The following is a 25,921-nucleotide window of genomic DNA, read 5'->3' as shown; positions in this document are numbered from 1 at the left end:
CATCATTGGTGATCTATCTACCTTTATTGAATATATATTTGTGAATATTAAGCGTCATACCAGATCATGCCATATCATGCCATATCATGCTTGAAAACGAAAATGGTCATTTTTCAGAGAAGAGAGGGAAAAGTTTCAGCTGCTGAAGACATACATTTAAGAATATGCACAAACATTATTTGCAAATATCTTTTTATTTCTGCAACAAAAATAAACATGTAAATTCGAATTTAATTATATCTATAATATACTTGGATCTCTAATTATGCTGTGAATGTAGAGCTGTTTGATCTCAGGATTTAAGGAGCTCTTTCTGTTCTCTGGTGTTTTTTTCTGTGGGAAAACCTGCATAAAATCAAACATCTCAGATCGCATTACAGCCAAACCTGCCGCACCAGATCCTTTTTTTTTTTTTTTTTTTTTTTACAAGAAAAGCAACGATTCAAAAGAGAGACTTATTCACAACTATATGATGAAAATGGAAAATCTCCTTTTAATAGAAATTGAATTATACCCACACACAAAACAACAGATAATATTTTTTGTTTAGCTATTTATGTTTTATTTGTATAAAATTATGCAGTGTTTTTTGTGAGTTGTTGTTTTGGATTAGTCTCTTTCTATGTCCCTGTGTGACCCCTTTCCAGCTTCAGGCCGACTTGTCAGACAGTCGACTGTCTGTGTTTTTGGCTGGGACAAAGTGCTGAGGGCTGACTTTCTGACAGAACCTCTTACTGTCTGTCTGCTGCCCTTTAAGTTTTTTTTCTCCAGTGCACACCTGATTCCTGTAAATCTACCATCTCAGATTTAAAACAGATGAAACAAATGAAAATATGTATTGTTTTGAACTAGATTCCATATTAAGTTATACCTTTTTTCTTAAAGAAAAATAGGAACTTTTTTTTAATTTCACCACACACTGAAGCTCTAATTGCATACTTTGTATTGATATTTTGTCTAATAATAGCGTCCCAGGACTATTTCCAAGTGCTTTCTTGTGTTTCATAGTGAGTTATTCTATGCCAGCGCTTACTTTTCTGTCTGTCTTTCCTGTGTCTTGTCTCTGATGTAGAGCTCTAATGGAAGCAGCAGAGAGAGCACATCAAGCTTGATGCTAAACTCATCAGACACTATTGCTGCTGGACCTAACCTCTCCTCAGTGCATGAAGTTACTTTAGCTGCTTCTGTGCCAACTAAAGAACTGGAAGACCACAGCCTACATAGTTACCAGAGCCAGTCATATCATCTTTCTCTTCCTTCATCCCTTTTCTTAAAGAGGAAGTGTGATGTTTCTCAACAACAGTATGGAGTCCCTCCTTTGAAAATGTACCGACCAAGATTTCCTCCAAACTGGGATTCTTTTTTTCCACACAAGAGAATGGCAGAAGGAAGAACGAGTGTGCCGATGAGCGCAGAGTTTGTTCCTCAAACAACGCCTTCAGTCCAGACTAAAAACAGTCATTTTACAGAACACAGACAGCTTCTCGTTCCAACACAAACTCAACACTATTTTGAAACATTTCAAGGTCAGTACAGGGAAACTGAGAAGGATGCTTGTAAGCAGACCCTATCGTACAAATCGCGCAAGAGCATGTCGCACAAATGTAGCATTGACCCGCCTGCAAGTGGTGTGAAAACTTTACCTGAGGCTGTTAGTAATATTGATCTACAGAGCCAGTTTAAAAAGGGCTGCCTGCCTTCAACGCTGATGTCTGACTCAAGAGTCACCGATCTTGGGAAGCTTAACTCTGAAGAAAGGATACACATTCTTCAGAAAGCCAAACAATCTGAAGTGCTGGTGCTGACTATGTGGTACCAAGATGGAACAACTCAGTTGGACCCTGAAGGGGTGAGCAAGACATAAAACACAGAGAAAACACAAATGTGTTTGTCACAAAGTTTGATAAAAATCATTGTCTTCTTTCTCAAAAGTTAAATGTTTGCTTGCCTGACTTTGGTTAGAAGCTTATGTACAAAAATATAATTAATTCCTAAAACCTGTCAATCTAGTGTTACGTACACACCGAGCACGTGTGGTGCATTTAAGAAAGCACTGAGCGTGGGTTCTCACACCACTAGTGTTCACCAGTGGTTTGAGCACCACTGCTGTTCACACTGGACTGTCGCTACCCAATAGTAGAGCACGTTGGAAGGGGCTTGGTGCAAAATGTTGAAGTGGTGCAAATCATAAGAATCTTGATCCAGGTTTTTTCTTTTACATCTGTATTCCGATATACTAAAGACTTTGTTTCATATAATTCTGACTGGTCACGAACTAGGATTATTAAATTCTCTCTAATGATCAATTTTCAAATGGTGCTAGCGCTACTCATGCACTACTCATGCGTCACAACCAATGAATGGTCAAAGTTCGACCTGGTTTCACTTTCAGCACGCGTTCAGTTGCCCCGTGTTTTGAACATAGTCTGCAAATGGTCTTAAAAACCTGCATAGCAACGCACAAACATAAGAGTTTTGAACATGAAAGCAACTCGCATATGCATGCATTTACATAGACTTCTTATTTGGTGGTTGCTGGAATGTGCATTTCTGAGCCCAGCTTTAGGATTAAAGCCAAATCTGTAACTTTCTGCTGTCAGAAGAGGTGTGTTCCCCGTCTTTCATAAACAGATCTTTGCCCACCTCAGTTGCCCTCTCTTGCCTCTTTTGATGTAGAAGCTGGCTTCACAAGTATGCGGCCTCCTCATACTGATGAAGAGCGAGTCTTGCTGCAGCACACCTGAGGACTCACTTGGATTGAAAGACAGCCTGGTCTACTTAACACTCAAGCACATTCACGTTTGGGTGCAAGATCAAAGGGACCACGATGAGGAGCAATTTACAAGGTCTAGACGAATTTTGTTTATATGAGAGGTGCTTAATCATAGTCATGTTTAGCATATGCAGCTTTAGCCTTTTAATCTTTAAAAAGGGCAAAAATCATGACACACTGAGGCTTTTGGCCTGCTTTTGGGGTATTTTCTGCAGAGATTTACTTCTACAAGTTATATCAAGATCTCCGCTGGCGGTGTGCTATAAGGCAAAGGATTTGCTTCGTACTGTTCTTCAGTTTTACAAGGAAGACAGCTGGAAACAGGGCAAGTTTGATTTATCAATTCACTTTTAGTCTTTAGTAGAAACTGGAGTACCTAATCTGGTTTTAAAATTTGTCTCTATAATACTGAATGAATAATTGTTTTAATCTGGTAAACTACAAAATGACATTAAAATAAATGTTTGACTTTAACAAATAGGTTGGATGTTGTGCTCAGCCGATCTCACAATGTTGGGTGAATTTTTCATTAACTTCTTGGTAGCTGATGCTCATCACAGCCAATTTAACAGCTGGAGGTTTAAAGAACAAATGGTTTTCTCTTGGGACTGACTGGTGTAAATGAAGTCAATTATACAGGGCTGTTTGTTGAGATTACTTTCTCACACATACAGTACAGACCAAAAGTTTGGACACACCTTCTCATTCAAAAGAATGGGAAGACCAAACTTTTTGTCTGTACTGTATTTATATTTAACCTCTCGTTGTGTCTTTAAATTGTTCTTTCGGTTTTACTTTACTCAGTTTCAGGTTGTCAAATCCAGGATCCACAGGTGTCAGGGTGGCTATTGGATCCTGCAGATCAGGCAGCTTGTTACCAGGATCTCCTTTATAAACACTGCAAAAAGGCCCGCAGCACACACAGTCTAGGGCCCAAAAAGGTTAGAGTAAAATGCATTTATTGCCTTTTAATAAAAAGTTGTCTTCTTCACAACACACAGGTCAATAGGATGTCTCAGTTGTCTGCTAAATAAAGTCCAGAGGAATGTGTTTCCTTTATGCCTTAGTTACAGCTGTCTTTATCGGTGGACACTGGCTGTCTGGTTTGGTCACCAGTTATGTTGGTGGCTGGTGATTCGAGGTGGAGGTACGGTGAACTAGTCTACAGCCAAGAGCGGTAATCCGAGGCTGAGCGAGTGAGCAGGCGGACAGGCAGGAGGAGGCCTGCACAGAGAAGAGGTGGGTGAGGCAGGCAGACCAATGTGGGTGAGGCAGGCAGACCAATGTGGGTGAGGCAGGCCAATGTGGTTGAGGCAGGCCAATGTGGGTGAGGCAGGCAGACCAATGTGGGTGAGGCAGGCAGACCAATGTGGGTGAGGCAGGCAGACCAATGTGGGTGAGGCAGGCCAATGTGGGTGAGGCAGGCAGACCAATGTGGGTGAGGCAGGCAGACCAATGTGGGTGAGGCAGGCCAATGTGGGTGAGGCAGGCAGACCAATGTGGGTGAGGCAGGCAGACCAATGTGGGTGAGGCAGGCCAATGTGGGTGAGGCAGGCCAATGTGGGTGAGGCAGGCCAATGTGGGTGAGGCAGGCAGACGTGGGTGAGGCAGGCAGACGTTGGTGAGGCAGGCCAATGTGGGTGAGGCAGGCAGACGTGGGTGAGGCAGGCCAATGTGGGTGAGGCAGGCCGATGTGGGTGAGGCAGGCCAATGTGGGTGAGGCAGGCAGACGTGGGTGAGGCAGGCAGACGTGGGTGAGGTAAGCAGACGTGGGAGAGTCAGGCAGACATGGGTGAGGCAGGCAGACGTGGGTGAGGCAGGCCAATGTGGGTGAGGCAGGCCAATGTGGGTGAGGACGCGGCTGAGGCAGGCAGGCGCGGGTGAGGCAGGCAGACGCGGGTGAGGCAGGCCAATGTGGGTGAGGCAGGCCAATGTGGGTGAGGCAGGCAGACGTGGGTGAGGCAAGCAGACGTGGGAGAGTCAGGCAGACGCCGGTGAGGCAGGCAGACGCCGGTGAGGCAGGCAGACGCGGGTGAGGCAGGCAGACGCCGGTGAGGCAGGCCAATGTGGGTGAGGCAGGCAGACGCGGGAGAAGCAGGCAGACGTGGGAGAGTCAGGCAGATGTGGGTGAGGCAGGCCAATGTGGGTGAGGCAGGCAGACGTGGAAGAGTCAGGCAGACGTGAGCGATGCAGAAGTAATATGTTGAGGCTTGGTTGAGCTAGGAAGAAACAGAGATGACTTCCTGGCGAGGTGATCTGGAGATGGCACTGAATAAATACTGTATGGAATAGGTGAGATGAATGAGGCTGATTGCCAGGCAGGAAAAACCTCCACAATGATGCACTTCCCACACGCATGACAATGGTCCATTTTTATGTGGTCCCTTAAGGTCAACATGCAAGCCTCAAAGGAACTGCAAGTCACACCTGTGCTCCTATTTTAAGACCCTGTACAGGTGCATGTGACTTAAGGCCTTAAATTGTGCTACATGCATTGTCTATGGCAGGGTTCGGCAACCTTTACCACTCAAAGAGCCAACTGGATCAGTTTCCCACAGAAATAAAAGCACAGGGAGTCGCAAATTTAGGGGTGTTAGAAAATATTGTTTTGCCGATATATCGCTATAGTTCATTTGGTGATACTTGTATTGATTCAAAATGCTGTCAGGATAATTATTTACTACTTATTTTAATTATTTATTAGTTTGATGTTTCTTTTGTCCATTTTCCACAACCTTGAATAGACTTCTGTCTTTGTTGTGGGGTCTAAGCCCCTCCCCTGCCTTTCTACCTGTTCACACCTCTGCAACCCCCCCTCCAGCGTGTTCTACACAGACAGCGCAACATACGGTCATCATAGCAGCAAGCTGACAGGATAGTAGGGGCGCCCTAATGCAAATGTAATCAATTTTATGCGGGAAATGGGTCTAGGAAAAAAAAACCTTTTTTTGGGTGCTCATATGCCCCCTATGAGATCGGCACTGACTGTCTTTTTAAAAGAACTTTTCATCCCATAACAGACTTTGGACGGTGCTCACACTGCTCTTTTCCTCCTGCCCACTCGCACTACCCGACGTTGTAAAAGGCACCACGCCAATCTTAGAACATGATAGTTATTTTACAAAACCACCAAGAGCCACTGCACAGGCATGAAAGAGCCGCATGCAGCTCTGGAGCCGCAGGTTGCCGACCCCTGGTCTATGGGGTAAGGAATCAGTCAATAACAACAGTAGTCATGGTGACAAAGTCGAGCACAACTACATCATTTGTGCACAACTTTGCAAAAATATGAATACCACATTTATTTTTACGTTTGACATGTCTGTTGTGAATACGATATGTCTTTATTTTGAATAAGACTTTTCTTTGTCTTGAATATAAAATTTTGCCTGTTATCTCACTTTCAAAAATGCGTCACAGGGTCACAGGCATATACATCGAGTCACAAAACATAGAGTGTTCAAATTTGCGTATGCGCATCAAAGCTTTTTATTAAACTAAATGTTATTGATCTCATAACGGGTTACCATATGATACTTGTTACCATGGTTAGAATAACTCTGTTAAAAATAATTTGACTGTTTTTGAAAGTATTTGACTGTCTCTCTCTCACCAGGTTTCTCAGATCCTTTCAGATCTCTGTTGGCTTCACAAGCTTCACATGATCTTATGTTCTAAACTGCAGGTTTGTACACCAATACACACAAACATCCATCCACCTCTATGTAACATAAGTGACAAATAGCTTGACTGTGTGTTCAGAGCCGGGGGTTGTGGAAGCTCTACACAGATGTTGAGTTGAAAATGATCCCAGTTCTAGCAGGTAAGCACAGTCAGAACAACCTTTGTTTTACTGACGTTTTTGTGGCACAAAGACATTTGAGAAACAGCCAACCTAAAAATAAGTCTGAAATTCATAAAATTAGATACATTTTCTTTTTTTTTGCTAATGAAGTAAGAAAAGTGTCTTCTCAAGAATTCCTATTTTAAGAAAAAATTATATTTGCTATTGAAAAACTCTTGAAAAGATTATTTTTCCTGCAAGACAGAAAATATAATGTGTTTTCCTGAACCAAGGGTTTTTGTATTTTTTTGAAGGGCCCATATCATGCAAAATAGCTTTTAGGTGTAATATAATGTTCATTCCTCACGAACCCTCCCCCCTGCCCAATAGCAGTATTTTCCTCCATTCATGCATCTATGAGCATTCCACTCTAACCCTGCTCTCTGAGCACCAGCCCCCCCCCCCCCCCCCCCCCCCCCTCCCCCCCAATCTCAGAAAAGAAGAGGGTCCCCACTTCCCTACGCATGAACGTGGGAGAACAGCTCCTTCCAGGAAGAGTCTCTGCTGCACTGACCCCGGGCCAACAAACACCCACTTTCTCCACAGAACTAGCGGTGATCAGCTGGGCCAATAGTGTAAGGATCCACAATATGCACATCTATCTTTGCAAAAGTTCGGATGTTGTTCGTTTTCGTGAGCGAAACGCAGACAGGCTGCAGAGGCCGGCTCTAGATTGCTGCCATGACAAAAGTGGGACCCACAAGAAGCGAAAGGTGGTGCCTCTGAGATTGATTTGTCTTACTAAAAGGAACTGCGAAAATAACCTATATTCCATTAAAAACTTGTTTCTTGGTGTGCCGAAGGTAAGATATTATCACAAATATAGATACAGTTTACTCTGAAAGGCTTAAGAAAAGCATGATATAGGCCCTTAAGATTCAGTTTTTGCACTGCAGTTTTCTTTTTCTTGTGATCTTTGTACATGTTAGCTATGGTTGGCCAGTTAACTGTATGAAGTCTTGTGTTTCTGTCATCTCAGCCATGGAGAGTCACTGTATCTATGTGGACAAAGAGACTTTGAAGAAAATGTCTGACTTGCTTGGGGTAAGATAACTTAAGGTTAGAGAAAGAAGACTGTATTGCTAAAAAAAATTAAAGTCTAACCCTAAACTTACAATAGATTAGATTTGCTTTATTGTCATTGTCCGTTGTACAATGAGATTGAAGCATTGCCATCAGTGTAAGAATAGCAAGGAAGGAATATTGTAATACAATATCAAACAAACAGTATATACAAGTGTGCAAATATAAACTGTAATGAAGAGTGCCGAAATTAGTGTGCAAAATTGCGTACGTAAATTACGTGTAAACATGTCAGAAGTGCAAGAGGTAGCAATGAGGTAGAGTGTTGACACTGTGGACAGAGGAAGTGGACAGGAATATGGATTTTATCTGTGCATTTTGGAATTGAGGATGGTTATTGCCTTTGGAAAGAAGCTGTTCTTGAGTCTGTTCGTTTAGCTTCTGATGCCTCTGGGGTTGGGTCCGCGCCATGTTTCCTGAAGTCGACGATGATCTCCCTGGTTTTGCTGTTGTTCAGGGTGAGGTTGTTCTCTGAGGACGAGGTTGTCAGCATCAGGCCCTCCTCTCTGTAGGCAGTCGTCGGCAAACTTGATGATGTAGTTGTTAATACTTATTATTTACTTTATTAATACTTCAATAAGTTAAATAAAACACCTCTTAATATAAATAAATAAATTAATCTATATAAATAAAATTGAATTGACACACACATCTCTACAGTCTTGTTTTTGGCAGCCATAGAAGCAAGGCCAAACCCTGAAACTCCCTTATAACTTTTGGAAGCGCCAGCAGGGGTGTTTTGGAGCCCATTACTATAAATAGAATAGATGGTCTGTTCTCTCTTAAGAAGCTTTTGCCTCTGTTCCACAGTTTTATGTGCCGTGTTTTCTTTTTGACGATACATGTTACACAGAATGCAGCGTTTGTAAAAAACATGTTTGTAAGACCAAACTGTTGGAATTCCCCTTCAAATAAGATATTGCCTACATTTTATTGCAAAAGTTTTAAAATTCCCTTACAAAGAGATACAAAGTAATCTGTAAACCCTTAAATCTCTGATAAACACTCTACAATCAGGCTGACATCTAATATTAATGCGCCTGTATGGAACATGCTCTGGGCAATAAATGAAAAAACAAGGAAAGTCCTCTTTTTAGAGTCTTTGTCTTTGTGCATGTCCTCCACATAACCCCAGCTTTTGTCTTTCTTTATTCTCTTTGTCTCATCTTTACTTCTTTATCCAAGTCCTTCTATTGTTCTTTTCTGCATTGTTCTTCTCTTTTTACTTTTCTGCTTCACTTTGTCTTTAGGGCGGCAGTTCTGTTTCAGAAGTCTGTTTTTTTTTTTCTTTCTATATTTTCCCCTCAGGAGGATGTAGTCCCCACTCTGGCTTTTTCAACTCTTTTTATTTCTTTCTTTTTTTTTGTCTGTCTTCTTGGTTAGTGGATGCACGCAAGTTGATGTCTGTCAACATAATCACAAATAATCCAAAAATTAGTTTTGAATATTTGTGATTATGTTGGACCCCATATTCAGAGAGTTTATTTCAGTGGTGTCAGAATAAAGGCCTTGAGAGCCGGTGTCCGACATATGTTCAACATCCTTTGAAGCTCCTTATTGACTAAACACACCATATTCAGGTAATCAGCTGCAGATAAGGCAGGATTTCTGGAAAACCAGCAGGAGGCTTGGAGTTTGACACCTCTGGTTTCACCTCTAATTTCCTATGACTCTTACCAGTTTCTTAGCGTTTTCACTTATTACATTTTCCTGAAGTTTGTTCTTAATGATGGTTGGATATCTGCAGCTGTCATTATTTACATGTACTTTTTGTCTTTAAAGGTTTGCTATATTTAGGTCAACATATTTTTTTCTTAAGTAAACTGTTTAAGACTTTTAAAACCTGATCATTCTCCTGGATCCCCATTGATAAACCTGTGCATGGATTCCAGGGTATTCCACATTATAAGCCACAGTCCAAAAATGTGACAGAGCAACAAACATTTTAGGAGTTAAAAATCTGTGTGGCTTATGCTTTTACCCAATCTTCCATCACACACTTTTCAGATGTGCATAAATGCATACCATTCTCCTCCCAAAACACACTTTCCTGTCTTGGAGTCAAATGATCAGGAAACTGATAATGGAGATGCCAGTTTAAAAAAAAGCCAGTTTGCAAAATACAAACTGCTGCTTATTGAAGTAAAAAAATGGAAAATAATTTGTTCAAAAAAAGTAGAATTATAGAACACAACATGAGAAGTAGTTTGCTGCAGCAGCAAACAACAACTAATTTTCAGTAGAAGAACAGTTGTAATAGTAAACATACTTATCAGTACACATTTAACACTTAAGGTTTTTCCTCAATAGCTTTAATTTGATTTACCATTCAGAATTGAAACATTTTAATACCATTGTTTCTGAATATTCAAATAATAATATGGTACTGTATGGTAATTGTTATGTATATACAGTGGTCCCTTCTTTATCGTGGGAGTGACATTCAAAAAATAAACCGTTATAGACAAAATCCATATAGTAATCAGCTTTATTTTATGCAATTATTGTAGATTTTTAAAGCTGTAAAACTCCATACTACACACTTTGTACAATTTTCTCAGACATACAAGATGGACAGTTTTGTGGTTAATTTTTTTTCTTTGGTTTATTTTCTCAAAGGTCAAATCCTCATAAATAAAGTCAAGTTTTATAAAATGAAAACAAAGATCATTTTCACAAGCTGGATGCATTATGTACTGTACAGGATTCACAGCCAGAACAGATTGATTGACAATGGTCCACGATCAATTAGGACACAGAACACAATGCACTATAAAACAAAACAAAAAAAACTTGCAAATTACTTAAAAATAAATCTAGACAGTGTAAGGTAACCAGCATTATAGCGAGGGACCACTGTATAGAAATGTAATACATTAGGTTCAAATAAGTGCAATACAGTTCATAGTGTCTAATTATTTACTGACTTCTTGGTTCTTTTGTTATCAGACACGGGTTGTGTTTTCACATACCTGACATGTTTCGATGTCCATCGAAACATGTCAGGTATGTGAAAACACAACTCGTGTCTGATAACAAAAGAACCAAGAAGTCAATTATGTTCAAATATTGTAATTGAAAAAAATCTTTTTTTCTTTTTTAACCTCTGTTCTCATGCTAATTGTGATCATATCTGTGAAAGACTAAACTCAAACAGCTGGAGCAGGAGGCCCACCAAGCAGCTGGGCAAAGATTCCTGGTGACAAGCAGCAGTCAGTTAAGAACAGTAGGTTCCTGATATGTTTCCTCTGTAATTTAGAGTTCCTTATTTTTCTTTCTTTCTTTTATTCATGTCATATGTTATTTAAGAGAATATGTGAATTTTGAACTTGCAGGGTTTAAATGTTAGTGTAGTTGCAAGCTGTTTCTTTTTTGAATGTCGTGTGTGTTTCTGAGCTAAGAAACTAAGGATTGATATTGTTCAAAGGTTTTATTTGAGAAATTGCGCCTCCATGAATATTGTGAGAACAAGAAGCTTCCCAAGACCATCAACAAGCAACAGTCAACATCAGAGGCTGCAGTATGTAACACAAACACACGTAATAGTTTTGTTCCACGTCTAAGTTCACCATTAAAGCTTTAAAGATTCTTTGTTTACCATAACTGTAGCTGCTGCAGCTCCAGGACCTGCACCCATTGCCAAAAATCATCCTGGAGTACAGACAGGTCAGTTTTCAACTGCTTCAAACAAGTTAACCCAAAGCAGCATCATTATTATCAATAAAGTCATTGTCAAGTTTAGGGTTAGTACAGGTTATAAGTACCGTAGTGCTTTAATGGCAATCAGTCAGTTTTAAGTTTTTCTGGTTGATGGGGTTTTAATATGTTACTATTTAAATATTCTTCATTTTAAATCACAAATAATTGCATTTTGTCAATAGGTTCACAAAATCAAGTCCACTTTCATAGATGGGATTCTAACCTGCATGAAGAGCAAGGTGAGCCTGCAAAATCTAATCTGGATGCTGAAGTTTGTGTATTTTATTTTTAGTCTTTAGTTCACTTCCAAAATACTGAATTGATTTAATTTTCATTTACAAGTTAACTTTGGATAAAAACAAAATTTGAGTTTGTAGATTTTTATCTGTCAGATTTTCTTGCAAAACTGTTTTGGGGTTAATAATGACTGTTTTCACCGAACTGGTGATTTAAATTGAACGAAGGTAGAAATTGTATAAATGAAATTCTCACTCTTTTTTTCCTTCCTTTATTCATTCATCCAAGATTCTTTTCACTTTGATGCTTTTTTAAATGCTCTTTTTTCTGCCACAGCCAGATTAATGCAGTGAAGAAGACATCTTTTCCTGCCTGTCCTTTTCTTTCCTCTTGTGGGCTTTGTACTTTTTAGTTTGTGAGTGTGTGCATGTTCATTTCTGCTGAGCCAATCCAAATTCTAAAGATTTTGGTTTCTTATAGCAGGGATTCATAAGGTAATCTCCCGGCTACTGGGGACATTAATCCTTGTAAAAGAGGGTTGTTTAGGACCAGAAAATATCTTTTTACAAAATATTTATGTTAACTGTCTTAATCAAGAAACCGTCTTGTAAATGTTTTTTGTGTAAATTGCTGTAGTCATCTAAGGTATGGCAAATAAAAAATGTAATTTAGCCCAACAAAATAGTTTGATAGTAATGAACACCTTCAGTTTTGTGCTTTTTCTTTTCTACATATTCAGATATTTACCACAAGGCAGCATATAGGGAGCACATATGTGCCTATAATTCACAATGTGAAGCTAATAAAATTACATTTGGTGAAACAAATGTTATTGTTTATTCTGCTTCTACAAACACAAACCATTATGTGACAGCTTTCAGTGCTGTAAATTCTATAATATCAGGCTTGTAAATTTAAGCGTAGCCTGCATCCCCTAACAACAGCTTTAGGAACAAAATGCTTTCTATTTGTGGTTCAATGGTATCACTGGAAGGACACTCTGCTAACAGCTTGCTAGGATTGGGTCCAACACTGTTGGTGGTTGTCTGTCCAAAAACATAATCAGGGATGCGGACAATAGAGATCCCAGCTGTTGTTTTCATCTTGTCTGGAGAAATTACACAAGGTTGTTGAATAGAGTGTCAGTATAGAACATGATTTGTTTTGTCGGATTTATTGATGTCCATCTTTTTGTATTTGAGCACAGAACTACATTTCCTCGACATGGTGCCAAACAAGTGCTGTTACAGGGAGGATTTCTGCTAAACACCCTGTGAGTATGTCTTACATGTCTGTTCTACAGGGTAAGATATCCTCAATAAGAATTGTATTCATAAAGACAAAGCTGTGCACAACTTTGCAAAAATATCTGAATACAACATTTAGTTTTACGTTTGACATGTCTGTTTTGAATTTGACTTTTCTTTGTTTTAAATACAACTGTCTTGAATAAGAAATCTGTCCTGTTATCTCACTGTCAAAAATTCGTCACAGTCACAAGTATAGTCCTGAAACGGTGATAGTTCAAATTTACACATGTGTATTGAAGTTTATTTATTAAAATAAAATAAAACGTTTTAGAATCTCATTAATCCCATATTGGGGAAATTATCTTGCTAGCCACAGTTCTGTTGAAAAGAAGTAACAGATATACCAATCCGTTCATTAGTTGTAAAAGAAAAAAGGTGCATGTCTGTCAAAATGTATTGATAATAAGAAGATACCAAAACAAAAACAGCTAAGCCAACTCTGAGCTAAAGTAGGCTAACTTTTCTTTTTTAATTAAATCAAATTTTCAGTAAATTAAAAAAGAAAAAAAAAGTCAGTAGGATCAAAAAATCCCAACTTCTTCCTTATTTTTCTGAATTTTTTCTTTCTCTGGAACTACGGCTACGGTCGGCTGCAAGTTAGCATATCTTTAGCTCAGATTTAGCTTTCTGATATATTTTTTTTCCCCATCCACGTTTTTAACCCACTATATCCCTTTCGGGGTCATGGTGCTGCCTGAGCCTGTCCCGGCTACTGTTGGGCTAAGGCGGGGTACATCCAGACATGTCCAGGAGCTGCAGCGAGCACACCCACCCCGCCTGTCCCAGAAATAAACCGGCCGGTGAAGCGGGGATCGTCCCGCTTCCATACAGCCTGGCCGCAAACAGATGACAGCGCCTGCTCGGCCGTTTTTGTTATTTTGTTTCATCATTCTCTTATTATCATATCTTTTTATGACAAACATGACGTTTTTTTACACCAAATGTATGGGATGTGTGCTGCTCTTTTTTCCCCACCACTTCCGAGTCAGGTGCATTGTGTATACGATCAGCTGTTTTCGCCTGACAACGCATGGCTATTAATAAGTTTTTTTAATTTAGCAGAGCTATGATACCTTGATAATTTTCCTGCCAGGGGATCAATAACATTCTAAAAATTTTAATTCTGCCGAAGTTTAATAAATGAGGGTCAATGCGCACGCTCACTCAGTTGAATCAATGTTTCGGGACTTGATGTGTGCCTGTGACACAGTGATGAATTTTTGACAGTTTGATAACAAGGGAAATTTCATATTCAAGACTTGCAAGAGTCGCATTCAAAACAAAGACAAATTGTATTCAAGACAAATATGTCAAATGTGAAACTAAATGTTGTATACATATTTTTGTCTTTATGAATATGTTTCTTATTGACAGATTCCTTAACCCCTAACGTTCACATCCCTGTTCCATTGAAACGCTGCAACCTGCACGTAATGGAACTGTCCATGGTTCTGAACCACAATAAGATCTGTGCCTTTTCTTTTTGGTAAATGGGTGGCAATTTGCTGTTATATTTTTCAGGTTGTTACAGTGCAAAGAGGGTATTATATAAACGAACGTTTAGATAAACATGATTAAGAATTAAAAAAAAGACTGGAGATTTTTTAGGAATGGCAGGAATCTGTCAAAAAGCAAGACAGAAAATTTGGGATTTTTTTGTTTAAAATTTTAAATCAAAATGTTTAAAGACTCAACATTTGAAGGTCTCTTTAAAGGGCCAATATCCTGTAAAATCAACTCTTTTGAGCTTTTTATTGTAATCTAATGTTAATTCCTCACTATAAACACCTCCAAAATGGTATTTTGGTACATGCACACATGGCGTATGGTAAGTGGTGTATCCTTAAGTATACTTTACAGTCCCATTCACCTATGCACACACACACATTCACACACCCTGCCACACACTGGCGCTAACCTCCCACCAGAGGCAAGGTGGGGTTCAGTGTCTTGCCTAATGACACTTAGAGACATGGGCGTGCAAGGCAGGAATCGAACCTACAATTTTACTGTCATGGGTCGACCGCCCTGTAGCTGCACCACGACCGCTCCAAAGGTCTCTGAAAGGCTTAAGAAAAAGCATGATAAAGGTCCTTTAAAAATTTTAAGCGCATTTTGGATTCACAAAGTATAACAACTCAAACCTTCTCAAGCAGTGAACTGTGGACAGATAAGAACACAGTGAATCACTTGTATACAATTTTATGGTCAGGAATTACTATGCTTAGTTTTATTTTTATTAAATATAAAGTTAAGGGGGAAGCTTCAGAAAGTTATTTCTAGTGTTAGACTAGTTAGTAAATTGTTCCCTTAACAAACCTAGTGGTTGAAGTTGCTCTTTAATTTATTATTTTTGTTTCTTTTGTGTTGTGAAAATCTTAACAGTGTTGTGGAAAATACATTTCGATAAAAGTTTGGGGATAAAGTCAACTCTAAGTTTGATGGTCGATGGTTCATTTTAAAAAAAATACACACTGGTTTCTGCTTCTGTTTTTTTCTGTCACCATGGCCTTCGCCTTTTTAACATACCGGAATAAATATATTTAGTAACCCTAAAGGCACTGATTTGACAGTGTTTAGGAATTCAAAAGGGATGTTTGCTGCAGGCTGACTAGATTTTAACACAAAGACAAATCTGGGCATCGACTGAGAATCCCACGAGAGTTGTATGCTTGTGTATGGTTCTTTGTAGATTGTTGCATTGATTTGTGTGTGATAGATTGATCTTGAATGTGTTTTTGTCTGTTTGTTTCCTAAAACCTAAAGGACAGCTACTGTTCTATGTTTTGGAGATAAAGCCAGAAAACACAGATTGTTTAGACATTTTCAGAGCAAAAAGATGCTGAGGATGTAATTTCGCTGCAGCAGTTATTGAGAAAGATCACAGAGGAGGTTTATGGATGTCTGTGAAAGAGGCCTTTTAAGTTTGCTGCTGAAGAAGAAAAGAATGCAGATGAAAGGTTTAAGTTGAGGCAGATTCTTCGCTGTTTTAGTGTTCCTGAAGGAAGCAGCTGCAAGAAAAGAGGATTTTATTTTTCCTGAGATAATGTATTTCAATGATTCAAAATATGTGTCATGGTTTTCAACTTTCATCCATGTTTTCTCTTTAGCTATGCTAATATATAGATTACCTTCACATATTTGATCCTGTTGAAATCATAATGTGCCATTCTCAATCAAGGTTGTCCAAATGTGTTACATAAAATGCAGAAAACATCAGAATGACCTTTTCTTATTATTACAATCATTTCTAATCCACTTCTTTCCAAATCTTTTTTGCTTTATAATCTGCAAAGTGCTTGCTTTCTGATGGAAAGAAGTGAAAATGTTTTGTAAAAAGCAGGTTATTGATAATTTATTTGCTTTTACATTTAAATAGTAGCCTCTGGAACATTTTGACGATTAAATCAGTGTACTTTAAGTTTTAGTGAGTAATGTTTTTTACTCTTTTAAACCCATGTTAAGGATAATTTAAGCCAACAGGAAAGTGTTTTTTAGTTTCCAGGCACTTGTAGCTTGTTAAAAAAGTCATTTGTGTTGCTTCATCATAAAGGAAGACTGCCATTATGCTCAAAGGGACACTTTTCCTAGTAACTCAACAAAATAATTCTAAAATATTCTGTGATGTTTGCATACTTGTTGTTGGAGTCTGTTTTTTATTTTTACATGTCGTAACAAATTTTGCGAAAGACATTAGCGACTGCAAAGTTATTGCTGGGGAAAGTGCATTCAGACAGCATAGCATCATGGTGTGAGGATGACTAGTGGTGAGGAAGATGAAGAGAACAAGGGCAGAGCAGAGGATCAAGTGGTGGAAGTTGAAAAAGGAAGATAGCTGTGTGGGTTTAAGGGAGGAGTTGAAACAGACTTTAAGAGATCAGGAGATTCTCCTTGATGACTGGACAGCTACAGACAAAGTCATCAGGGAGACTGGGAGGAAGGTATTTGGTGTTTCATCTGGAATGTGGAAAGTAGATGAGGAGACTCGGTGATGGAATGAAGAAGTTCAGGAGTTTGTTAGGAGGAAAAGGCTAGCAAAGAAAAGGTGAAACGCTGACTGTCTAGTACCCTGGACTTTAAATGCATTTATTCTACTTTTATTATATAAAATCAAATATCAAATATGACGCCACCGATTTCTCAGAATAAAAACCTAAAAAATATAAACATTTTACGAAGACTATTTATGAATACACTGTTCTGTTAAAGAAAACTCAGATGGTTCATAAAAAATAAATGTAAATACATTTTTTCAAATCATAAACTGTTCAAATGCAATCTATTGTGGTATATTTTTGCCAATCTAGTGAGCATCTATGCCCACTGTTTTTCTGCAGAGACTTCTGGGAACTTTCCAGGGCACTGGATTTTGAAATTGTAGTTTCAGAAAAATCAAAAATATGGTGGATCTACTATCAAGTGCATTATGTAGTGAGTAGTGAAGGAATTTGAACACAACCTTCATCACATGGACCTGTACAGGGGTTGACCCGTGTGTGTGCTGTGGGTTTTTGGGTTGTCTGGACCAGTGGAGGGTCTCAGAGAGGAGCGGCCACATCTTTCGAGGAGTGCAGGTGTGTCATGCATTTCCCTTGAGGCTTGTATTGCCATCTAAAGAGATGTCACAAAAATGATATGTACAATTGTAGCGCGTGTGGTAAGTGTATTGTGAGGAATTTCAAAGGCAAATGTATTTATGACGTACCGGCATAACTTTAGGCATTGAAGAGGTTGAAGAGCAGAAAGGCAGTTGGACCTGACAACAAACAGATGCTAATATGAAAATGTTTAGGAGAGATGCAGCACAGTTTCTGCTTGGGCTTCTTATTAATATCTTGGAGAAAGACCTAAAAGGGGAGTTCTTTTTTTTCACCTGTCTTTGATTTTGAGTTTACCTTATTCTTTATGCAATCAAGAGTTTTTTTCTCTTTCAAAGTTTTGCATTCATCCTGTCTCTCCATAGCTTTGTTGATATTTTAGCTCTAGTTGGCAGTTTATTTCTGTAGGTGTTGCTGTGTTGGACACCTTGTTTTTCAACCTTTTTTGAGCCAAGGCGCACTTTATCCTTGACAAAACTCCTGCGGCACACCAGCATCCAAAAATTAAAAAAGGAGAAACTCTATAGTCTGTATTGATCTACAGTCCCTCCACTATCTCACGAGCATTTTTGTGATAATTATGGCAGAAAAAGCTGGAAGTTGCAGCTGTTTTTTCGAAAAGATATAATAAAAATAAAAAATAAGTTGGTTTTAGTAATAATTTTCAACTAAATTTTTTGAAATTTTACCCTGGTAGTTGTTTTACCCTTCAGTTTATTAACATGCAATTTTATGTTACCTCACAAAAACAAATGTATTCTTTCTAAATAGTGATTTATTTTTTACAAAATATTTTCAGTGTTTGTGCAAAAGCGACTGTAATTTTTAAACAATATGATCACAATATGTTTGATTAACTTTACACACAAAAAACTAACATTATATTTATGTTTTCTGTGGCTACACAAAAAGTGAACATGTTGAAGTTTTATTAGTTTTTCATTTGTCTTAATCAAAGATGAAGTCTTTGAAAACTTTAACAAAAATGTTTTATTTCTTTTTAGATGATTACATAGTTTCAATTTAGTTTAATTGTGTATTTTGTCCACTTCACCTTAATCCTGTTTCTTAAATGTTATTACTTCTACTTAATCTTAACTTTTCATTTTTCAAAAGTGACTGAAGTCTAAAAGCCAATTTGTCTTTCAATCCAGACGTTATTAGAAAAGTGTTTCAGTCAGAAAGATGACTTGGACCAAACTCTGGGATGTTTGGCTGTTAAAAAACACAAACCTTGAAGGAGAACTAAACTGTTGACCTCTGTCGTTGTGGTTTCAAGACGTTTAACGTTTAACATATTAAAGTGAGACGCTTGTCTCACTTTAAGCCAAAGCATCATGGGAGATGTAGAGCCAAAACTGCCGCCGAATGCAGACAGACTCGCTTCTCTGAGCTTCATTGTTTTGTTCACTTTTTCCACGGTCTGACACCGGATTCTGTGGAAAGCTACACCGCTAAAGATGAGCTTTAGCTGTTATTTTTGTCAGAACTGAGAGACTTTACGAGCAGAATCGGAACAAGGAGTAAAGAATTTATACACTTCTGATTGGTCAGGCTGATGACGTATGATTAAGCTTCCAAGAATGATTGGTGGAGACTGTTCAAGGGGCGGGACTTTTCAGAAAACGGCTGAAGCTGCGGCTAATTCGCGGTAGCGTCATTCTTATCAAAATCTCTTTAATAGAATCAAAGAAACACAAAGAAAAAAGTATTTTGTTTAACAATGTTTTGTATTGAATTGTTACATTCAATAAAGTTTGAAAAAAAAAGCCGCTCGGCGGAATTTATATCCTTCCGTTTTTCAAACCCTACTGCGCATGTGCGAATGATTTATTACGACGGAAAGTGTGACCTTAGTGAACGTTTTTATATTCTGAAAACATTTTTCTGGGCCCATGTACACGGTTGGATTCTAATCCGACCATTGATCCCATCAAGATATTTTGTACATGTAACCACGGCTTATGGTGTCAACGCGCAACGTGGCGGGGGCGTGGCATCACGATGGTGTCTCTCCATCGGGATGTCAGTCACCCATCACGATGGACGATGATATTGTTCATCGGCACAACCCTACACTGGTCTAGTCTTTCATCTCCTTATTTTTTTTTAATCCTGTTTTTTCTGTTGTTCTACTTCTTAAAGTGAAATTTGAAAATGGTAATTTTGGTGTTTTTAACATGTTCTAGTAGCATTTTTCTCATAATGGAGGGCATATATAAAGAAAATTGAGAATACACCGCATTTCTGAGTATTTCTTTATTCAAATCGTTGTGAATCAGGACCAGACGAAAAAATGGTGTTTGAAAAAACTTGAAATTATACATCGGCAGGCCACAAGCTCCCTGCTCTGCTCCACTCTAAAGCATCCACTTGCAGACAAATAGAACCATGTACGTCTTTGTTTTCCTCGTCTGAGCTGGTATCTGACTATAAACTGCACGGCTGGATAGCTCCAATACTGTTTGCCATTTTTGTTGCATCTGTTAGGCTGGGGGTGGGGCCTGTGGGGGACTTTAAGATAGTGGGTGGGCATGTAAACAGAGAGCTTTTTGGGAGGGGAAGGGGGGAGGTTGCCCTGTGCCAACAGTCCCACCCACAACACAGAGGTGAATTTCTGATGAACTACTGCTGCTCTGCAGAAACTATGTCCTAGAAAACAACAGCAGTTTTCTTTTTTATTTATTTGTAATAAGAGTTCATATCCATTTTGGATAGAAATGTCTGGGAGGTGTTGTCCAAGCAGTTATTTACTGAGTGTGCACCATCTGGTATGTGTGTGCATTTGTACTTATTTACACTGTTGAGCAGCAACATCAGCATAACAAAATACTTCACCGTGAGATGGCTGAGCATTCAGTTCTGACATAATGAATGCCATGTCAGACCACGAGGTTACACAGCCACACAGCTGACACTCATATTTGTGGTCTATTTAATCCTTTTTTATTCATGCTGCCACAAACGCACACTCTGACTGAACATGAAGACCTTCAGCACCTTTGGCTGCATGCTTCCTCTGCACTTGTGACTAGTGCTTTATCTCTCTGCTGTCTTCACCTCGACGCTGCAGTCTCACCACACACACACACACTTCCCTTTGCCTTTCTGCTTTTCTCTCTACCTCTTGTAAATAATGAATTAGTAGCAGAAGCAAGGAGATATTTCTCTCTGTGAATCACTAAGGCTATAGAGTCTCAACATAAAGGCAAATGTTTCATGTGTGACCTCATGCTGTGACGTAAAAACACATCTTAGCTTTTATCTTTTTATCTATGTTGATAACCCTTCTTTGCTTTTGATCTTCGCTAAAATGCCTCTCTGTGTTTGAATCTAATTAGTGTATCTTTGTGTGTTTTGTGTTCTCATAGATTTAAACTTGAAGAGTCTCCTTGAAATTACTTTTATCATGGCTCCTATGCACACATTGTGTGTTTTTTTGTGTCTTTTTGCATGTGGGTGTTTGAAGGGATGAATATAGCGGGATTATCGAGGATTAAAATGGAACTGCTGAGTCTGAATTTGACTTTTTCTTCCTTCCTTCAAACTATGGGTTTGTGAAAGCAAGTGCATATTTGGTAAGGGGAGTTTAGTACTTTGGTTTTTTTTTAGAAAAAAGGCGATTATATGTCTGTGTATATATGTGTCTTTTTTTAAATGAGCAAACAATCTTAAAAACCCTTCTTACAAAATATTATTTAAGGGGAATAGTGGATCTTAAAAAGTTCAAGAGACTCGAGCTGTGTTGTCAAAGCCTCACTCAAAGGTTGAAACTGGACTGGATAGACAACTTGTTTTGTTTTATTGACTACAGATCACTGAAGTGTAAAAATAAGAGAGAAATAAACGACCACGAAAAAGAATTTAAAGCAGTGATTTTCCTCTCCACTCTGGTATAGACTGGTGAACTTTCCAGGTGGTACCTTGACTTCACCCTGCAGTTGCTGGGAAACACAGCAGCCGCGCTCATGACCCTGCGCAGGACAGAGGGAATATAAGATTGATGAATAGTTATATCAACTGCTTTTTACTTAAAAGACCAAAATAGCAACAAATAAAGATTCAGCTTGAATTAATTATTACAAAGAGCTTCTAATCTGTTCAGTGCAACATTTTCTCAGGACTCCAGAATGAACTGTGTGTTGTGCAGCAAAAGAAACTAAAACAGGCTAGCCTGAAAACTAGGAGGCTTCTCTGATTGTCTTTTTGTACTGCTTCCTTTTTCCAGCTTCATCACATGTATATTTTAACCTCAAGGGAACTGCAAGCACCTGTGCTCTCCCTAAAGTCCCTCTCCGATCATCTTTTGATCCATTGTAAATTCCATTCCCAGTTCTTTTTTAAGTATGATGATGCTGTTTTTAGCCAAAATAAAAATAAAGTGTTGTCTTCTAGAACATAGTTTCTGCAGAGCAGCAGGAGTTTGCCTCTGAGTTGTGGTTGAGATTGTTGACATGGGCTAAGCCTGTCTCCATTTCCCATCCTCCCTTTGTTTACCCTCTCCCACTAGCTAACAGCCCTTTACAACCCCAACCTAACATTACCAGTGCAACAAAAATGGCGAGCAAAATTGCTGCTGTCAAACTATACAGTGTTGAGTCAGATGCCAGTTCAGCAGAGGAGATGGCGTACATGGATTTAGTCATTTATAAGTGGATTCATCAGAATGAAGCGGAGTAGGAAGCTTGTGGCCCACCTACTGTAGCACCTACATCACAGCTACAAGCTTTTTCCAACTGCATTTTTTCGTCTGCTCCTGATTCACAACAATTCAAATAAAGAAATACTTAAATACTTAATGCAATTTTAAGCCTAATTTTCCTTATGTGCATCGTCATGGGGAAAAAATGATACAAAAACATGTTAAAATCACCAAAAACACAATTTCCATTGGAGTGGGTCTTGAAGGCCTTAGATAGATGTCTGGGCCCGTAGAGGGTCGTTGAGAGGTGTGGCTGCATCTTGAAGCGGTGCAGGTGTCTTTTAGTTCCCCTGCGACTCGTATGGTCATATGGTAATTGACAAAATAAAAATGGAACCCATGATTTCTGTGCTTGTGGTAAGTGTATTGTAAAGTATTTGTAATGCCAATTTAATTAAATGCTTCTATGATGTATAGGCGAGGCTGTGGTACAGCATCCTTACGCCACATTCTAGTCACAAGCGAGGTATGCGTCCTGGTCTACTTTGTACACACAAACTGTGTAGATTGGTCATGCAATATTTTGCATCACAACCAAATTTTAGAAAGAACCCGTTCCTCAAATTACAACATTACGTAATTTGTTAACCATAACTTTCATTTAGCCTTCTATATAATTCTGCATGTTCTTGTGAAAACAGAAACAAACACTTCCATGGAGTAATGAGACGTGGCTAAGCAGATATTTAACTTGGAAAATCTCTGTTCCTTTTACACTAGAACTTCCAGGCTTTACCGAAGCAGCCACTTCAAATCACCAAGAAGCTCTTCGTCCATGGTAAGACAATCACATTCTGATTAAATCGCATCTAAACACAGACATCAGTACCAGGTTGAGAAAAAAAGATTGTGATGAATGCAAATGTGCAGGTAAGAGAGTTCTCCTGGGGCTTACAAAAACTGATGAGCTGGCAGCTAGTAAAGAGAGTTTATGGGGAGGAGAAAGGTCACAGCAGCAAAAGGCTGCTTACAAAAAAGTGTCAAATTTGTTTTTGTGTCTTCAGCAGCTGTGTGTCTCGAATTTTCATACCTTCAGTATCTTTAAGATTTCAGGCTAAAATACTGCATACAGTTAAATAAAGGAACAGTGAGGCAAATGCATTTGTCAGTCACTGATTCCGTAACTTAAAAAGATGAGAGAGGTCTGTAATGCGCATCATGACTACACTCCAACTTTTGAGAAACAGAATGTAAAGAAAGAATCAAGAAAATCATTCTTTGATTTTTCATGAGTTTATTTGTATATTGGTGCTGAAAATCCAAATTTATTTCCTACAAACAAGCAAGATTTCTGTCCCTCTTAGACCTGTTTTTTATTTAAGGAGTTCTTCTGTCCTCCACTTATTACCTGTATTAATGTCACTTGTTTGAACTGGTTATCTGTATACCATACAATACCAACGTTATTTATAAAGCACTTTAGAACAACTACAGCTGAAACCAAAGTGCTGTACATCTTTAAAAACTACAAACAAACAGACATCAATATGAGAAAATATAGTTTAAAAACACAAAGAATTAAGACAGAAACTAAGTTTTGCTGGGGTTAAAAGCCTGAGAATAAAAATGGGTTTTAAGAGGGGTTTTAAAAGTGGTCAGTGAGGGGGCAACTCAAACGTTCAGAGGGAGGTAGTTCAACAGTCGAGGAGCAGCAACATAGAAGGCCCTGTCCCCTCTGAGCCTCCTCCTGGACCTCGGTACCTGCAGGAGCAGCAGGTCGGCTGGCCTGAGGGTTCAATAAAGGTGAAGAAGCTCAGAGAGGTACGGAGGGGCAAGACCATGTAAACTTAAAAACATGCAAAAGAATTCTAAATTGAGCTCTATAAAACACAGGCAGCCAGTGGAGTGAAGCGAGGACCGGGGTGATGTGCTCTCTTTTACAATTACCAGTTAAAAGTCAAGAATCAGTGTTTTGAACCAGCTGCAGGCGGGAGAGCAAGGACTGACTCACTCCATAGTAAAGTCCATTGCAATAGTCTAGACGGGACAAGATGACCATGTGTATCAAAGTTTCTACATGCTGCCTAGAAAGAAACAATTTCACCTTTGCCAGTTGTCCTAAGTGGTAAAAAACAGGGTTACTAATCTAATCAGGCCCTTCAACTTAAAATCACTGTCAATCGTAAAACCAAGGTTGGTAGTTTTGGGTTTAAGAGATGTTTCCATTGGACCCAGGTCAGCAAAAGTGGACTCACATGGGCCACTTGGTCCAAACATGATAACCTCTGTATAAGACACACGTGTCCACGGTCAAACTGTTACCTCTCCACCAAGATGAAAGGGTTGTCTAAGGCAGTGTTTTTCAACCTTTTCTGAGCCACAGCACACTTTAACCTTAAAAAAAATCCCGCGGCACACCATCATCCAAAAATTAAAAAAAAGAAGGAGAAACTCATAGTCTGTATTGATCCACAGCCCCTCTACAATCTCACATGTATTTTTGAGATAATTGTTGCAGAAAAAGCGGGAAACTGCAGCTGTTTTTTTCTAAAAGATGCCATAAAAGTTAAGTTAGAAGATTTAAAAACAGTTTGAAGTGTGTTCGTTGGTTTCAAGACGTTTAACAACAGATCTCCTTGTGCGCTGTCACTCTCACAACCCAATGCATCATGGGACATGTAGTGCATAAATCGGCCGGAGATCGGTTTTCGGAGCTTCATTGTTTTGTTCACTTGTTCCACGGTCTGATACCGGATTCTGTGGGAAGCTACACAGCTAAAGACGAGCTTTAGCTGGTATTTTTGCTGGAACTGAGAGACTTTACGAGCTAAATCGGGACAAGGAAGTGAAGACTTTAACCACTTCTGATTGGTCAGACTGATGACATGTGATTAAGCCCCCCAAGAATGATTGGTGGAGACAGTTAAAGGGACGGGACTTTTCCAAAATACAGCTGAAGGTGCAGCTGAATCGCGGTACGGTCATTCTTATCAAAATGTCTTTAATAAAATAAAATAAACGCAAAGAAAAAATATTTTACGATCTTTTATATTCCTAACTCCTCAGTGTTTTATCAGGGCCTGTTTGGATGAACACAGAGCTGAAATCCTGGAGATGGGAAATGTTTTTAGATCAGTTAATGAGGGCAATTTTCCACGGCACACTTGACCATCTCCCACGGCACACTAGTGTGCCGCGGCACACTGGTTGAAAAACACTGGTCTAAGGAAACCAGGAACAATTTAACAGTTATATTTTTAAAGAGCATCCAGTGTTTCTTCAGTATCTATGATTTATTTATCGATGATCTTCATTGATAGAAGTTTTTTGTAAACTTCCAGTTTAATTCTCCACTATTTACTTTTTACTAAAATACTTGATAAAAACCTACAGTTTTTGTGGATAACGTTAGTTATAGTTATAGAAATGCTTTTGGTGAAAAGATTTGTTCCTTTTTTTAAAATAAAAAAACCTTTGTCGTTTTTTAGGACATAATTTCTGCAGAGCAGCAGTAGTTTGTTAGAAATGGAGTAAGCTGTGCCTCACTTCCCGTCATCCATCTTTTTACACTCTCTCCTGCTAGCTTACTGCCCCTCACACCTCCAGCCTAACATTAGCGGTGCCACAAAAATGGTGAACAATATCTGAGCTGTACAGTGGTACAGCTTTAAACCAAATGCCAGCTTGTACTAGGAAAATGAAGACGTACATGGAGTTAGTCTTTACAAGTGAATG

The 25,921-nt window shown here is 38.9% G+C and overlaps 1 protein-coding gene across 16 annotated transcripts in view; it reads left to right on the top strand.

Annotated features, from left to right (window-relative positions):
• The window catches only part of poln (polymerase (DNA directed) nu), a 79,032-nt gene that overhangs the window by 16,790 nt on the left and 36,321 nt on the right, over positions 1–25,921 (top strand). For 10 of the 16 annotated variants that reach the window (XR_002875244.2, XR_002875243.2, XR_013650896.1 and 7 more), the window contains 13 exons: positions 1,073–1,849; positions 2,677–2,846; positions 2,989–3,098; positions 3,578–3,714; positions 6,390–6,458; positions 6,536–6,596; positions 7,597–7,661; positions 10,843–10,926; positions 11,128–11,220; positions 11,310–11,366; positions 11,582–11,638; positions 12,844–12,909; positions 22,967–23,024. Coding sequence is in view for 9 of the 16 variants with exons in the window: in XM_078935902.1 (XP_078792028.1) it covers positions 1,073–1,849; positions 2,677–2,846; positions 2,989–3,098; positions 3,578–3,714; positions 6,390–6,458; positions 6,536–6,596; positions 7,597–7,661; positions 10,843–10,926; positions 11,128–11,220; positions 11,310–11,366; positions 11,582–11,638; positions 12,844–12,909; positions 22,967–23,024 (1,804 nt within the window). In the remaining 7 variants the exon portion in view is untranslated. Of the gene's footprint in view, positions 1–1,072; positions 1,850–2,676; positions 2,847–2,988; positions 3,099–3,577; positions 3,715–6,389; positions 6,459–6,535; positions 6,597–7,596; positions 7,662–10,842; positions 10,927–11,127; positions 11,221–11,309; positions 11,367–11,581; positions 11,639–12,843; positions 12,910–17,428; positions 17,521–22,966; positions 23,025–25,921 lie in introns of all 16 variants that reach the window. The other 6 variants (XR_013650897.1, XR_013650900.1, XR_013650898.1 and 3 more) reach the window with 3 other exon arrangements.

This window comes from Oryzias latipes, chromosome 18 (assembly GCF_053564925.1).
Source record: "Oryzias latipes strain Hd-rR chromosome 18, Olatipes_Hd-rR_3.1".
Lineage (NCBI taxonomy): Eukaryota > Metazoa > Chordata > Actinopteri > Beloniformes > Adrianichthyidae > Oryzias > Oryzias latipes.
This window is presented reverse-complemented; position numbering and strand designations above follow the sequence as displayed.